The 17,500-nt window shown below is 42.5% G+C and overlaps 1 protein-coding gene across 6 annotated transcripts in view; it reads right to left on the bottom strand.

Annotated features, from left to right (window-relative positions):
• nrxn3a (neurexin 3a) overlaps positions 1–17,500 on the bottom strand; it is a 144,751-nt gene that overhangs the window by 62,737 nt on the left and 64,514 nt on the right. For all 6 annotated transcript variants that reach the window (XR_011179408.1, XR_011179409.1, XM_069172483.1 and 3 more), the window contains exons 6-7: positions 8,147–8,448; positions 3,871–4,032 (exon numbers count right to left, since the gene is read on the bottom strand). Coding sequence is in view for 4 of the 6 variants with exons in the window: in XM_069172483.1 (XP_069028584.1) it covers positions 3,871–4,032; positions 8,147–8,448 (464 nt within the window). In the remaining 2 variants the exon portion in view is untranslated. The remainder of the gene's footprint in view (positions 1–3,870; positions 4,033–8,146; positions 8,449–17,500) is intronic.

The raw sequence follows: 17,500 nt of genomic DNA, 5'->3' as shown, positions 1-17,500 counted from the left end.
ACAGGCTGCTTTGTGTCTTTAAGGCCCAGTGATGTCACTGACCCTCTCCTCTGATTGGCTGACCCTTTTCTGAGTGACATGTGCCCAGGACAATCACAGGTTTCCTTGTAGATTGATAGATTTGCAACAGAACGACCGCTTGGTATTTTCCTCCAGATGAAGGGTTGGACAGTGAGCCATGATGATGGCAGCTATATGAAATGAGTTGGTGACATCACAAACTTATAGAAGCAAAAACCACACTGTTGCTGGATATGGGCTCTGTGTATATCTACCACGACTTTCCCAATATTCATATACTGTAGTGCCTATTTTATAATAGATGTTAAAAGAAATGGAAACCTGAATTTATACCGTAAAGGACCCATGAGTCACGTTTCCAGCTTCAAGAAAGGACAACACCAACTGAAGTGTTTATTTAGAGGAAAATGTGAATTAAATTTCAGCAGAATTATCCTTGTCTGTCATATTGTATTATATTTCTGAATTTATTTTTACTGATTATGATTGTGTGTGCAGCTTTAAACTGTTAGAGGTGTTTGAAGGGAAGTTGAGATTTAACTAAATGTATTGTTAGGCAGTTGAATTTATAACAATGCATCACATTTTGGATGTTCATATGTTTTTTCTGTAAAATTGTCAAGTGAGATTTTTAAATTGTAAAACATATAACGACTGACTGTAGTTGTAAAACACATGTAGTGGAGTAAGAAACATGATGTTTTCCTCTGTGAAGAAGCAGCATTGAATGAAAATACTTGAGTGCGAGTACCTCAATATTTCACTAAAGCACAGTTCTTATTTAAAAGTATTTGGAAAATTGCACCACTGCATTACCACGAGCGATATGATTCTGATATCAAAGACTCCTTTTTGCTCAAATGTGGTAACTGTCTGTGAAACGGTTTTAAATGCAGAGAAATATTGATATTAATGAGTGTATAAATAAAGAATGACAACAGTAAAACGGTGTTATTTGTGTCAGAAAGTGAGAAGAAGCGTCAGCGCTGCTCGTATTTCTGCTCAGCTTCAGTCTTCAGACTGTGAACTCATCCTTTGTGTTTCTTTGTTGGCTCTCGGCGCAGCCAGAAGCCTCGTGAGTGGTTGATGGAGGTGTAATGACAACGACAATTATAGCAATTATGTGTTATTGTAGGCCATTATGTATTTTGTAGGTTTTGAGATGTAGGCTTTCTTTGTAATTGCTGGCTTATGAAAGGCATAATAATCACGGGACAGCCAGTTGCAGGAGCTGCCAAGGGCAACCAGTACCTGGTACCATGGTAACAAAACATTTATCCATAATGCTACTCTCTGTATGGCGAGGACAAGAGCATTGGCAGCAGGCAAATTAGCCCTAATAGCAGGGAGTGGAGGACGAGAAGGTGGTGGACAGCAGACGGAGGCAGAGCTGGTGGGTGCTGCAGATGTGTGGGTGGGTGGGCCTGCGATTATGGGGTGGGCGCAACGTGTGCGACTGCACGATGATGTGTGCATTTGTGACCAGTGATTACCGCTGAAGGCCTGTGTGTGAGCATTATGTGATGCGATGGAGAATGACAGGCAGTTTTTATATCTCAAAGCTTTGACACGATGGCTTACATTCATTTTACCTTGAATATTAACTCAGATTTTGATTTATTATTCATCGCACACTATCTGTATTGTGTTTACATCCTCAATACTTTAAGGAAATGTGTCTCACCAGATAATCTGCATTTACTGCTGAAGACCAAAAACACTTTGTGCCGCTGTAATGAATCATTTCAGTCATTTGTAGAGTAAATATGAATTCTACATAAAGTCACATCAAAGAATGAACTAGGTGGAGTTCTTTTTGTGAGAGTTGCGAAAACTGTTTGATTTTTCTGAGGATTTTCTCAAGAATTGCGATGTAATTTGTTAATGTTTAATGAGGTTGTTTTTTTTAATTAGGGGAATTCTAAATAAATTGCAACTTGGGAAAGAAAAATGCAATTTTTTTTTTTTTAAGTATGCTGCCTGAAAATGTAATAAATATGTAATAATTTCCTTTGACAATATTCAAATCACATTTCAGTAAAAAAAAAAAAAAAAAAAAAGTAAATCGATTTATTAAACTTAGAGAACATTATTTTCAGCACAGCTTCTGCTGACGACATATTTGCGGAAATAATTGCGGGAATTTAAAAAAAATTGCAAGCTCCCACAAATATTGTGGAGTTTGCTTGAATTTGCGTTAATTATTACAATCGCAATTTCCTAGAGGGACAGGTTGATGTTAATATTCGGACATATCGACGTAATGACATCATACCGTTACGCAGCATGACAGTATAAGTTATATATGATCTAACTTGTGCACTAACTGTCTGATAGCAGTTATTTTTTCATATAGAATCTGGCTGTTATTTATTTTTGTTATTTACAAACAAAATAACTTTTTTCAGTTTTTACTGAATATTTGAAGGCAAACTTCTGTTTACGCTGTCAGATAAAATTATGATGCTTATTTTGTTGCAATGTTTCTTCAAATTAATTTAAACAAATTTGTTTCAGCATTTTGTCTTACAATTAATATTTCAGAAATATTGTTGTATATTGTGATATTATTGAGGCCTGGTAGAACCTGATGAATCCTCTTTGTTTACATGCAGCTCATACACTTCCACTATACTGCGTAGTATTTGGGGTCAAATAAAAAAATGGTTTTACTATTATGCAACATTATTGGATGTCAGCAGAAGTAGTTTATTTATTTAAAGAAAAGATGAATTCATATGTGACTCTGTTTTCATGTCCTGGTTCTCCTTTAATGTGCAGATGGCTGAGCTGAAGCGCCGGTGCAGTTTTCAGGCTGAGTTGTGTTGGATATTAATGAAATGTGTGTGTGTGTGTGTGTGTGTGTGTGTGTGTGTGTGTGTGTGTGTGTGTGTGTGTGTGTGTGTGTGTGTGTGTGCGTGCGTGCGTGCGTGCGTGCGTGTGTGTGTATGTGTGTGTGTGTATGTGTGTGTGCCCTCAGTGTCCAGTGTTTGTTGTGTGACATCATTTTTATCCTCGATGCTGCGTTTTACGAGGAGGAAATAAAGGACTCAGACTTACTGTGCATGCTTGGGTGTGCACGTTTCTAATTATATGCTGATATCTGTGTGTGTGTGTGTGTGTGTGTGTGTGTGGGTGTGTGGGTGTGTGTGTAGGTGTGTGTGTGGGTGTGTGTGTGGGTGTGTATGTCAGGGGTGGGTGGTACAGGGAACTGCAAACAGGCCCAGCATGGCACAGAGCAGGAAGTAGGCCAGAGGGGGATTAAATGGCTACTGCGCCACTTCCTCCCTCTCCCTGCGGACGTATGATGCCGTGCACCCTACGCATGTGTGTGTGTGTGTGTGTGTGTGTGTGTGTGTGTGTGTGTGTGTGTGTGTGTGTCCACTGAACAGTGACAGAGAAACCAAGTCCCTATTGTCCCACTGCACTCAACTGGCTCCAGTGCCAATATATGACATCATCACCCTGAGGAGACAATATTTGTGTGTGTGTGTGTGTGTGTGTGTGTGTGTGTGTGTGTGTGTGTGTGTGTGTGTGTGTGTGTGTGTGTGTGTGTGTGTGTGTGGTTTCACTCTCACATCCTCAAAGTTGATTTAAGGAACGTAAGATGTCTTTTTACAATCTTGTATTTCATTTCTCAGTTTTCTCAAACTTTTCAATAATAATCTGAAGGTATGTTTTCATGTTTACAGCCTGGCGGACGAATCTACACATTTTTACAAAACTCTGTAAAGTCCTGCAGAATTAAGGAGGGCGGGGCTTCTTTGAGTGACAGGTGGATGAGCTGCCTGCAGGTTTCAGTAACCCCCCCCCTCCCTCCCAGTGTAAACAGAGAGAGGTGTACATCACCTCCTTGAGACAGCCCATGAAGTTGTTGCTGACCGGAGACCCGGGCAGGTCCGCCGTGCTCGGACTTCCACCCACGTAGAAGAAGTCGTCGGAGCCCAGCATGGTGTAGTCCTCCTGGGTGTACCCCGTCGTCGTCAGGATCCCGTCCACCGATATCGTCACCTGGCGGCGAGGAGAGAACCGTGAGCGAAGAAGCAACGTCTTTATTCCAGATTTAAGGGCCTACAGAGTTGTTTGAGAGCTGCTCAGGTCTGCGTGGATTAAAACTCTCTGATCTGCTCGTGTTCATCTGAGTTGTGGAATATAAAGAAAATCTCTTACAATTTTCTTTATTGTGGAGGAGCCGTCTGAGATGAGGGTTCGTAAAACTTTAGCTCCAGACTCTGATGAACATGCATTAATAATATCATGTACAAACCATGTGGTGTTTACTGGATGTGATTATAAATCAGTGAGGAGGAACAGAACTGATGAAGAAACTGAAACATGCAGGAGGAGACAGAAACACTCAGGAACCCAGAGAGGAGTGAGGAGCTAGTGTCACACGGAAGGAAACAAAAACAGGAAGGAAACAAAAACAGGAAGGAAACAAGACTCTTTAAACCTGTTGGATCCAGAAATTGAACATTATTATCCCAAAGCTGCACTTTCAGATGACAAAAATATTTGTATTTTTAATTTTCTTGGACTGTTTTTCATGTTTGGTTGCTTCAGTTTGTTAAACACTCTTCTACCACTCAGTTTAGAGTCTGAATGTAAAAACAGACTCCAAACTGAGGTGGAAAAATGCTGGTCAGCAACAGAACAGGAAAAATGGTCCACAAATACATTTTGTAATCTGAAATTGCCGCTTTGGGAAAATAAAGTAATTTCTGGTTCGAGCAGATTTAAAGAGTCTTTTATGTGATCATTAATACCTGATTCTCTCATCATACTGTGTATTTCCCTGAATTTCTGTTTCATATCCAAACAAAATTGGTATTGTAACTGAAATATCCTGAACAGAATCGATGTCGGTCGAAGGAACCTTGTGAATCAGAAGTGAATCGAATTTTAACAACCAGCTGTGAGTCTTCATGTGTTTTTAATCCATCCATAACAACAGGAAGCAGTTGTTATGGAGCACCTGGAGGCGGTGGTTTCAGAAAGGAGAACCAGAACCAGATGTGAGGCTTCAGATGGCTCACAGGTTGCAGAGTTTCACATCACAGCAGAGAAGACTTTTGGCCCGGGAGAAGCTCGGTGCTCTCTCGGTGACCTTCTGGTTGGACTTCTGTTTTCTTCGATAGCAGATTAAATACTGCTGAGTGTCATCAGAGGCCGAGATAAAGACAAACAACCCGGTGAAGGTGAAGCGTTCCCCTGCTGCTCGGCTTATCTAACAAACCACATACCTGGAGTTCCTTCAGCATCACACATGTACACACCAGTTTTTATTCAGAAAACATTCAGTCCCTTTTGTTTCCAAGTGTTAATGTCTGCACCGAATGCTTTGTGGACTTCTTCTGTCACATTTTTCCAACTGTCTCAAATTAGTGTAGAATTACTGTGCAGCCAAAATGCTGGTGGAGTTGGTGGTCAGCCAGGTTTCCTCCTGCAGCCTCATGTTTTCACACAGAGGAGCATGAATGAGGAGGATTCAGTCCGTGTTGGGCCTTCATAGAAGTAGCTCCGCCCCAGAGATCCGATTGGTCTTCTCAATGGTAATATATAATTATGATTTCATATAATATGTAATATAATGTAGTTTCTACTTGTTATAGTTCTATTAAATGACCCATTTGGTGAAGTCGGGTCTCTTTTGGTCCTTTTTGGTCGCTCCGAGCACCCGTACCGTAACACCACGGATAGTCACGCACTTACAATCCTAGAGGAGGCTAGCTGGACCGGTTTGGTTTGAACACATGACACGGAGCTAAAATGTTAAAAACACATGAGAACATGGATATCTTTGTTCATCAGATATCTTTGTTCATCAGATATCTTTGTTCATCAGATATCTTTGTTATTCAGATATCTTTGTTCATCAGATATCTTTGTTCATCAGATATCTTTGTTCATCAGATATCTTTGTTCATCGGATATCTTTGTTCATCAGATATCTTTGTTCCAACCAGACTGAACTAGCTGATCAGTTTAGTGTTTCTATTTTTCTGTATTTATTCAGTTGGAGACTAGAAGTCCTCTCTGTTGCTAGGTGGTTGCTAAGGGTCGGACTACTTCCTGGAGTAGTAAACATTACATACGTTACATAAGAGGCTACTGACGGGACTGATTGTTTTCTAGTTGTTAGTCGTACCCTGTGTTGCCAACACATGGCAACACATTTATATTACATGTTTTATTTAGTTGGTAACTTGTGTAATCTCAGTTTTACACTTGATGCTCTGTAGTACGCTGCAGGATGTTTCCACAATATTACCACCAAAAATATTCAACAGGAAAATCTGAAGTGAAACCCGGAAGCAGCAGAAGACTAAAGAGAGAAAGAGACTCAGGAGGAAAGCAGGACATGGATGTGAGGAGATGAACCAGGTGGAGGAAGAGGAGTTCACAGCAAACCAAAAGAATGACAATAAGAATGATATCTACCATACAATGGAGTTTGTTTACCAGAGCGAATCCGATGCCTGTTTGCTTTGCAGAGAGGGGGGGGGGGGTGAGACACGAGTTTATACGAGTGAACAGTGAGTTTGTTAATAAAGCAAATTAAATGAAAACCAAATAAAAAGTGAAGGAAGCAGCACACATGTTAGTAAAATGAAATAAGTCATGAGGAGATGCAGCAGGTGACGTTGAACAGAGGGAGGCGGTGGTGAGGTGGGAAGACCTGACCTCGGAGGATGGAACCAAAACATCCAAAATCAGGATGTTTCCTGATGCTCAACTTACAGAAGTTCTTACATTTGTGTTGGTTTCACTAAAGTGTTGATAGAAATAAAAGTGCAACTCTGTCCAGCAGCTCGTCACCTGGTTGAGGCCTGTTGGTCGTTGGATCCGCTACAGAACATGAAGAAGTCGGTCACTGAATATCCTCTGCAGCGATGTTCACTGCCCTCAAAAAGAGGGACCTTTGATGTTTTTGCTACTTCAGTCAAATTAGTTTTAGATACTGAAGGTTGTGTTTCCTCAGTCGTTTGTAGAGTTGATGAAGTTATGGAAACAAATATATTATCTTTGTCACTTTTATTTCCTTTGAAATTCATCTGTAAACTCACTTTTGCACTAAAACAAAGGGGACACAACCTCAGACTGGATATAAAAGAGTTCGTAGCTTCAGGTCTGAAAAATGGTTCTGATCCAGAAGTGTCTTCAGCTGCAATACCAGCGAGTGCCACTAGAGGTCAGCTCCAAAAAGCCTCCGGCTCCATAGACTCCCATTCAACTTCTCTCATCAAATCCAAAGTGAATAAAATGTGTCCATCAGTTCTCTCGGTGTTGTTAGCTAAAGTCACTTCTTCTTATTAGTTTTCTGGAGGTCCATCTGAAAATAATCCCTCATTCATTAGAAAAGAAGATTCAAGAAGACCTGTTTTTGGGGGCGTGTCTGTTTGATTGACAGGCCTGTGTGCAGTCAGGTTACAGCTATCGGTGGGCGGGACGTAGTATCGTCAGGTTTCCGATCAGATCGGTCAGATCCACCTCTGGCTCCTCCCCCAGCTCGTCCAAATATGGTCACTTCCTGCTCCAAACCACTCCGAACTAGTAAAGATGGTGACGGACAGAATCTGAACTGGAGGATTCATAACGTTCACAAACGCAACTTTAAAATGATTAAATGTACAGTATGTGCATATAAATATAAATTTTTTGTAATTTTCAGATTTTGATTTAAATCCCAAAAGTAGCAAAAACATCAAATTTCACTGGAGAACTGTCACACTTTTGAAATGCAATGTAAAAACTTGTCAGCTTGTACCTTCACTGTGAAGTACGTCTGCGCTCCATTTACACATTTTCAGTGCTAAAAGTTTCTGTTCAACACGCAGGTTAGTGAGTAACGGTGCAGCAGACCTGAGATCAGCTTCAGGTAATCAGCAGAGCTTTTAGCCGCTCCGTCTAACCGCTCCATTAAATGTGTGTCCACAGACAGATAAGGAGGAAGGAGGAGTGAAAGGATGAAATGTGCAGCGATGTGCGGATGGACGGAGAACAGACGGACGGAGACTGGAGCTCCTTCAGGTCACAAACATGTTAAAGCAGACTCAGAGAGAAAACTCATAACACCAACCGAATGATGAGGCTGCAGAAAGCATCAGCATCCCCCCACCCTTACCTGCCGCAGGTTGCGCGTCACTTTGACGTCGTGCCACGAGTTGTCGTTGAACTTGCCGTTGACGGGCTCCACGATGGCCTCGAAGGCGCCGGAGCCCAGGTTGATGACGAGGGAGACGGCGCCGTCCTTCAGCGCCAGGTTGACGTAGTCGGCCGACTTGCCCGTGTGCAGGATGAGGCCGTTGCGCTGCCACGTCTTGAAGGAGAGCGTGATCTCGTCGCTGCTGCTCTGGATGGGGTTCTGGGAGAGGTCGTAGCAGAAGTACTCGGAGCCGCGGAAGGTGGCCACGTTCTCTTCTCTGGCTGCAGAGAGACGGGAAACCAAACGATGTGAAGGGAGCCGTCTGTTTCCAGTCAGATAGTATCGCTGTGGTAAGCACTTTTAAAAACACATTTTTATGTTCAAAAAGTCTTAATTGTACTTTCTGAACGTAGCATGATGCTAATTCTAAACTGCTGGGGGACATGTTTGTTAAAATGGCAGCAGTGAGGTCATTTCCTCCAACTATTTCATTTTCTCTTCATTTGTATTTATTCCGTTCAGGGTAATGCACAAATTCACAGAAAATATGAACAGAAAAATGATTTACAATCAAAACAACAACTCTTATTTATACATTTCATGACTGAAAAGGAGCAGAGAGAAGAAACATCCGCTTACTCTGAACATCGACAACAGAAGAGACCGACGGTTTAATTACAGCCAGTCTTTACATTAAATATGAGAATTAGAAGAATCAAGAGCCGTTCACAGAACTTCCCCTTCAGCTAACAAACACATTAAATCAGCCTTCATATGAACTAATAGTTCTTTCTTTATACATTTTCTTGAACTGAAAGATATATTTACAGCCCTGTAAATCACACCGGCCACTGAAATACTCGTCTGCTTTAAAGTCGTTATCTGGAAACACATTTTGCTTTTTGCCCTGTACATGACTACACATATTTGTATAATTACTATTATCAAAGTATTATTAAATAAAAGTTTTAATTTTATAGTGCATTCTTACTTTGTGTCACAAACGATGTGACATTTATAATTTTAGACCAAACATCTTCTATAACAGGTGAAACCATCAGTTCCTTTTTCCTCTAAACATTAACAGATATTTAGTTTGCACAAATGCAGACACCCTTATGAATTTATTTTGCTTCGATGCAGCGTCATTAGACATGAGAATATTCAGTTTTATTTCAACATAATCAGCAGCACAGTTTTCTCCCATGTGGCTCAACTTACCGTTCACAAGAGACCATATAAAGTCATATTTTGAAATCTGTTTATTTTAGATTCTAAGTGATTATTCTCAGTGATGCACCACATCTGGAAATATTTAAACATATTTGAATTGGAGGCATTCATGTCATTGTCTCACTTTTAGGACGTCTCGAGTATCCTGTCCTCCTCTAACGTGACAAACTGGTCATAGGATTTTAAAAAAATAATACAGAATTTGACAAATTGAAAGTCAGTTGCAAGTCTGTGAATGTTTCATTAATACAATTACATGAGTTATTAACATGTTAAAAGGCCTAACAATTACATATTCAATATGTTTATAATTTCTTCCAATTTTAACAGGTCTAAAGTGATTTTGCTTTTAAGTTATTTTTACTAATCTGGGTCAAATATGTTCACAGTATATTATCTTGTCGTTTAAAATTTCAAACTACTGCTGGATAGATAACAAAGAAAATAGTAGCTACTTAAAGGGAAATAAATCCACAGAAAATGTGCAAAACATGTGCAATCATCCAGCAATGATCGCTGTTAAATTTGTCCACAAACTTCAGACATGTTGGACATGAGACAGACAGCAGAGAAATATCATACAACAACATCATGGCCTCATCTTTCCAAGGAAACTGCCACTTCCTTTCAAAAACGCAGCGATGATCAGACAGAAAGAAGTAAAGATGGGAGGGATGCCGCAGAGTGTTTATGACCTCGGTAAAAAGAGAAAACTACCGGAGGGGAACGGAGGAAGAGCTGTGAGGAACGACACACACAAACGCTCCGTTATCTGTGAGGTCATCTTCAATTAACTCTCCGTCTCTGAAGCAGAAACAGCCGACTGTGGGCGGAGCCTGAACGCAGCACGCTCAGAAACATGAGTGTGTTTCCTCTGAGGTGTGGGGGAGTAAAATGGCCACTTTCATGTCTTTCACAGACACCCGAGGCATCGAAGACACTCTGTACTCAGCGTGAGGAGGAGACGGAGTCCTTCAGAAGACTATGAAAACTATCACGATCTCTAATACTCGCATGCTCTTCACTTCCTGACCGTTTCTTAGTATTTCTCACTTTGCACACATAATTACACCTTCTTTAATGTATTACACATTAAAGTGTGACATTAATGCACTAATCTTCTGGTAAAAGAGTCGATACAAAAGGTCTCTGCACGCTTGGCACACATGGAGTTAGTCAGTTTATTTCATCTTGTTGATTATCTGCAGCTCCATTAGAAACACCTGAGAGCGGTTGTGTTGGGTTTGAGTCCCAGCCGGTCAGACAGTCTGAAGTCACCGCAGCATCGTTTTGGTTCGACCCTTTTGGTCATTTTTACGTATTCTGGTGCCAGTTTGCTTCTCTGTCTTGACTGCACTCGTCCAGGATTGAGGGAATAATTGCCCCATACCATGATACTGCCCCCGCCGTGCTGCATGAGCAGTGCCTGATGTTTGATTGGAGTTCAGTCCAAAGAGGAGAATCGTTGTCAGCCCCTTTAACATCACGTGCCGCTCGTCAACAGGAGGTGTCGCTGAGCATAAACATCACACACAACATGGAAAAACGAATGATGGTATGTTGCCATCTTGTAACAACAGAATTGTGGGTCGTACAGTTCGGGATATTTCTCGACCTCGACGAGTGTTTCATCCACAGTGAGACAACAATAGAGGAGGTCGAAGATGAACTGGTACAAAAGAGACGTTTCTCTGAGGGGAAAACATTTTTTCATGCACGCCTCCAGTGTGGATCTGAACATGGAAAATAACAGAAGTGGCTAAAAGTTGTCTGGCTAACTCCATCTTCCATCTACCAGACAGGCTGAGCTGATGAAGTCCTGCTGGGACGGTTTTTGTTCTGCAGGCTCGCCCACCTCTGCAGAGGATTTCTAAAAGTCTGTCATACTGATTGTTGGTTTCCTCCCTCACGTTTCCTGATCAATCACTCAGTTTATCTGGATGTCTAAATTTAGCAAAAAACCTTCTTGTGTTTTTAAAGTTATTGTGGAAAACAGTTTTACCCCAGAGGTCCTTGGACTTCATGGTGTGGTTTAAATGTGGGAATTAAAGAGGCGGACTGAAGACTTCTTGTGAATACACATATGAGCAGCTGTGTCACAGAGTTTCCCTCCTTCTCTAATAATCACCAGTGAATCCATAATGAATGGAAACACTCTCAGCGAGCTGCAGGTCGGCCGACCAGACTGCTCATTAAAAATGCAAAATGAAAAGGTGCAACCACACAGAAGATGTGCGGTCAGTCAGAGCTGTTGGCTGTCAGCTGCCCTGAGTGGTTCGAACCTCATGGTCCGATGTTTGCCTGCCGGGGTCCGGAGTGGGCGTGGCCAGAGCAGGTGAATGACAAAAAAGAAAAGGAGGAGCTGAGCTGAGGGAGATGCATTAAACGGATAAAAACCTTGAAAGTAACTCGATGCTTTAAATGACAGATATTTTAACAAGCAAGAGATGTTTAAAACTAAAGTTATTCAAAGCGACCAGAACTTCATGATGATGACCAGTCCAGGAAAACAGGGAGGTTTCTGGGTTGGTTCCTCTCAGGTCTGTGTGGGTTCTTTCTCCTCTAATGACATGTGAGATTATTTGAAGATCCTGAACTGGCCGCAGGTGTGAATGTCTCTGAGTTAGACCTGTGACTGCCTGGTGGGAAGGATGGATTTGTAATCCGTGTGTTCACACTGTCAGTGCAGAAGCATCAGAACACTACAAGTACCAGGATGATGCATCAGAACGCTCCAAAAACAGAAGTGTGAAACGCTGGACACTTTCCACCCTAAACGGTCGCCATCTTGTCTCTGTAGAGGAAGGGGGCGGGGCCACCGACTGAAAGGATTTTCAAATTAAAGCGTGTGATGAAGCTGCAGCTGTTCTTGAACACAAAGTGTTTCTTCTTCACTGCTGCTGCTGGACAGAAGAATCAGTGTGTTTATTGAGTGTTAAACAGAGGACACAAAAACACGCTGATTTCTGGGTAAAATAATTAAAGCTGTAGATATTTTGGAGGGTGATGTGGTCACATGATGAGGTCATTTCCTGGATAAAGAATTCAATATAAAAATAATAAAGAGAATAAACTCTGTTTCTCCTCAGAGTAAGTTTCCCTCTGTTTCCTTTCGTCTTTCTTTTGGCTGCATGTCGCCTCCCCTCGGGGGAGACAGCGTTCCTGCAACTCTCTCCATCTGCAGCCCACTGTGAGGAGAAAACCACGAGGAAGTCTACCTGTCGGGTCAAATCAGAACCCTGAGAAGATGCAGCATCTTTCCAAAACCACTCGATAAACCTCCACACAGAAACACACTGTGACTATAAGAGCTCTGTTTTATAGAAGCGGGGATACAGTCACCCAGAGAGGAGGCCGCGGTCATTTCTCTGAAATATGGAAAGGTAATGAAATGAGAATTAATAGAACTTCTTTATGACTGAAAGCAGGATGAAGTGAGGAGATTGTTATCAGCCCATAATGGTTTTAATGGCATTCGTAAGCTGTTCTATTTGGAGCCTGTGTGTGATGGATGAGCCTGAGAGAGTCCTGCGAGGGGTCATCCATAAAGATGTCAGGAGGAGAGGTGGCAGAGGGAGAAGTTATGGCCCCAGTAAATCTCTGTGATATTTGGGAGGTAAGTGGAGGCTGTGTACTCCGGGAGGAAGAAAGTGAACTGAAACTCTTCATCTGGTTTGAATTATGACGCAGTTTGGACTTCGCTTCAAACTTTGATATCGTTATTGTTTCAAATATTGTGGTGATCCAGTTTTCACGAGATGTCCTGCTGATGCTACAAAATTAATATTTGACAACATCTCCTGATGTTTCCCACACAGGTTTGTGTCTTCATCTCTCAACTTGTTCTTGTGGTATATCGTGTAATAGACACGCAAGTCCACTAAAACCGAACGTGCAATAGCTACGCCTGCTGCTGTCTAGGCGTGAGAATAACACGTATGTAAATATGGGCATGTCACGTGATGATGGGGGTGGAAGTCACAGACTGATGTGGGACGACGACGTTCGAATCCAGGAAGTGACAACGTGTTGTTTTTTGTTTCTCATCCTAAACCTGCGGGTTTTATTTTCCTCTAAAGCACATAGTTGAAACCACATACTAGGTTTTGTTTTCCTATAAATCCCTGCGTGTAATAGAGACGCCCGCAGACAAAGCAAAACGTGCGGTAGCTATGCTTGTTGTTGTCTCGGCGTGAGAATAACCCATTTTGCTTCAGTGGGTGGGCGTGTCTATTACACGCTTTGCCGTGATACCTAGTTGAACCATGAAAGAAAAGCAGTATCATTTTAAACCTGATAATGGTGCTCATTTTCAGACTATTTGCAGGAGTTGCACACATGAAAAGTGTGAAAGAAGCTTACAATGACTCACTCCTCTCACCACGACCGCTCAGCTCGACAATTAATGCCTTACAGCTATTTTCCAGCGGTTCCATCTCCGATACCGCGGCCGGAGTCAATCGGGTCGCCGCGCTGCTCCGCTACAGATATCCAGCGAGTTTATTTCTGACGGAAGTAGACGGAGATCGTGACAATCTCGAACAGAACAGATCGGCCGGGCAGGAAGTCAGTCGGAGAAAAACAAAGACAATCAGGTCACTTTTCAAAAAACAACTAAAGCGCAGACTGTTGATGGGACAACACATCACGACATCACCGTCCGCCCCCGCGGTCTTCCAGTTAGGACAAGAAATACCTTCTCCCACTAAAGACACTCTATGTGAAATAATTATGAAATCATCAGGAGGATTCATGTTTTTAATGACTAAAACACAGCCGGCTGTATTGAGTCTGTCTGTAGGCTGCATCAAAACTAATAAATAATAAACACAAAACAGACAAGAAAGACAACGTTTACCTGCTCGGTAGCTCACTCAACATGCTTTTCACAGTCAGATCTGCTTCACCTGACTTCGTGTTAAATTCTCACATTAGAAATCTGCATCACCTCAGATATTAACACACAGTTGAACCCAGATGTGTTTGTGCCAGAGGTTGTTCACACTCTGACAGCTGTAAGTGGCTGTTAAGTATATTGGTATCTGATGAATGACTGGAAAGCACCAATAAATGAATAATATAGATTGTTTTGTATGAATCTTTAATGTTACGACAGGTCTCAGCGGCACCGCGCTAATGGCTGGAGTCTGAACGTGAACCTGCAATAAATAAGTCATCGGCTCATACATAACTGAACGACGCTGTGATTTATGATGTGTGGATTCTCCTGCAGATTTCTGCACGGTTGGCTGTGATGAATCAGGTGTGGAGGGGACATTTTATGTCTCACAGGGACAGGCAGACGGACACCAACTGGGAGAAAAACTTGTCCAAGAGAACGATGCGGACGATCTCCCCTCCTCCCTCCACCTGGGTCTGCTCAGTGCAGCTCCGCCCACAGTGAGACACAGAGATCAGAGGACAGAAACACAGCAGAGGTGGAGCTCCGCCCACAGTGAGACACAGGGATCAGAGGACAGAAACACAGCAGAGGTGGAGCTCCGCCCACAGTGAGACACAGGGATCAGAGGACAGAAACACAGCAGAGACTCTCACACTGAGCTGGAAACAAACGGCTCCTCAGAAATTAGGTCAATAACAGAAATACAATATTTATCAGCTGGACCGCAACAGAGGGGGCGGAGCAACAGGTCAGATGAACTTTGACGTGTTTCCGTTCGGAGGACGGGGGTCCCAATCGAAGGGAAACACTGGACTTTATTTGTCAAATCTGATATTAGAACGATGTATTTGACACTTTTGAAAACAGTTTGGCCACACAGGAGTTGTATTCACTGCAGAATGCATTTCATCTTAATTTAAGGCTCTTAAATTGAAAACATGAAGGAATATACACAGAAAACAACCTGCACATGCCGTTGATTTTAATCTCCTGGGATACAAAATGTGTGTGTTATGCATCAGTTTGTTATTGTTCACATAAAAGAAGCTGATTCAGCTGGTTTGGGTGGAGCTCAGCCATGTGAGTAGTTCTCAGAGGACAGAAAGCTTGGAGGCCCCTGGTGAACATTTATGTGTGCATAGAGATGCATTAGAATACGTTGCAGTGATAAAGTCAGTGTGTAGTGCAGCTCCTGAAAATTAACACGACACATGTGAGGCTGGAGGGAGATTCGTGATTCGCGCTGCTACCTGACAGCTAAAGTCAAACAAATAAAGTCAGAAATGTTTAGTGTCAAACTGACCAATGAATGTGGACGCAGCGGCGGACTGAGCCACCAACTTCCACCGCCTCCAAACACGTCCATCTACTGCAGCCCGCCATCGCAGCACAACGCGGGGCTCTTTCACGTTTAGCTCTACTGACACGCATCAAACCATCTGTTTCTTTTCATTAGTTGTACTTCCTCACACAACCGGGACAACTTTCTGAAGACGAACATCAACAAAGGTCCTTCGTTGAAGCAGCTGATGACCTGCGTTGCCACTAAGTTTCTCTCCGTCCATCTTTCACTCAGAATCACACCCTTCATCAGAAAGTCTACAAGTCGCCCTGCAAGAAGTTGAACACATTCTTCCTCCTCCATAAGTTCAACAAAAAAACATGAAAAGGCTTTGATACAGCATGTAATACACACATCAGTCCACTAGAGGACACCGTGGCACATTTCACTGACACGTGAAAATTGGTGGGAAGAAGTGTAATAAGGGTGGAAGAAGGAGGTCATGACATGAAGTACGAGAAGCAACATAGTCAGTAAGAAGTGAAGCTGTGATGAACTGAAGGAGAGCCTCCTTCAGAAATCACCTGAAGATACACACACACACACACACACACACACACACACACACACACACACACACACACACACACACACACACACACACACACACACACCTGGTGGAAGCGTGATCTGGCATCAGTTCAGGTGAGAGCATTTAAAAAAAAAAACTCCCCAGTCGACCATCTGGTGTCCTTATTCAACACGGAGACAGATCTGAACAACCCCAGTACTATCTCTCTCTCACACACACACACACACACACACACACACACACACACACACACACACACACACACACACACACACACACACACACACACACACACACACACTACAAGCGTGCCGTACAGGCGGCGGAGAGATTAGTTTGCAGCGGGGAAAGTGTTCATAAAGAGAAGGAGAGAACAGGAGAAAAGGAGCAGCGGAGCATTTATCTCCGTTTGTGCTGAATATGAATATGATTCTTGGTTTCTCTCAGGGGACGGAGTGTAAATTAGAACCGAGTGAGACCGAGTGTGTGTGTGTGTGTGTGTGTGTGTGTGTGCGTGTGTGTGTGTGTGTGTGTGTGTGTGTGTGTGTGTGTGTGTGCAGAGTGAAACAGCGTGTACACCACCGGCATATCGATTGGAGCGGCTTCGCCTACAACATCAAAGACGAGGGCTGAACACAGGAAGTGGACGCACTACAAAGGCACAAAATGGCCGCCTTATTCCTCCATTTGTAGCTCTGCAGATTACAGCTGCACTCGGGAGGAAGAGCGAGAGGATGATGTGATTTGTGGACTGAAGCTTGTGCAGCGCTGCAGGGTGAAGAACGTCTCTATGAAACACATTCAGACATTTAAAGTGGTCATGTGATGAGGTTTACTGCTCACATGGACACGTCAGCGTTGTGTGATAACGTTGTGGTCTCTGGAGGCATCGGAGTGTGGAAGATGTACGACATATCATTTAAGTCAATGAAATGAATCACAGCGTCGGTGTTTGTGAGGTTGAATAAAGTGTCTGATTATTCTGACATATTTCATCTGTTCCAGTTGTCTTTGCATTGTTTGGTGGATAAATGTTGACATTTGTAGTTTTGTGTTGCAGCGTCTTTCGAGGATTGTACTTACATCACTGTGGAGTTATCAGAGAGATCAGTCTGAATGTCGTCAGAACACAGGGATGAAACCGGATTATTTCACTTTAATATGAGAATAAAGCCGTCAGATTGGAAAGCTGTAATAACAACGCTGCAGAACATCTGTCCTGCAGACCGACTTTCAAAGATCCATATTTTGAATTTGCCTGATTCTTTTTTTTCATGGGTTTTATTAATTTCTTCATCTTTTCAGTTGTAGTTTTATAACTCC

Source organism: Embiotoca jacksoni, unplaced genomic scaffold (assembly GCF_022577435.1).
Source record: "Embiotoca jacksoni isolate LCO1_2020_lvr unplaced genomic scaffold, fEmbJac1.0.p SCAF_53, whole genome shotgun sequence".
In the NCBI taxonomy this organism is placed as follows: Eukaryota; Metazoa; Chordata; class Actinopteri; family Embiotocidae; genus Embiotoca; species Embiotoca jacksoni.
This window is presented reverse-complemented; position numbering and strand designations above follow the sequence as displayed.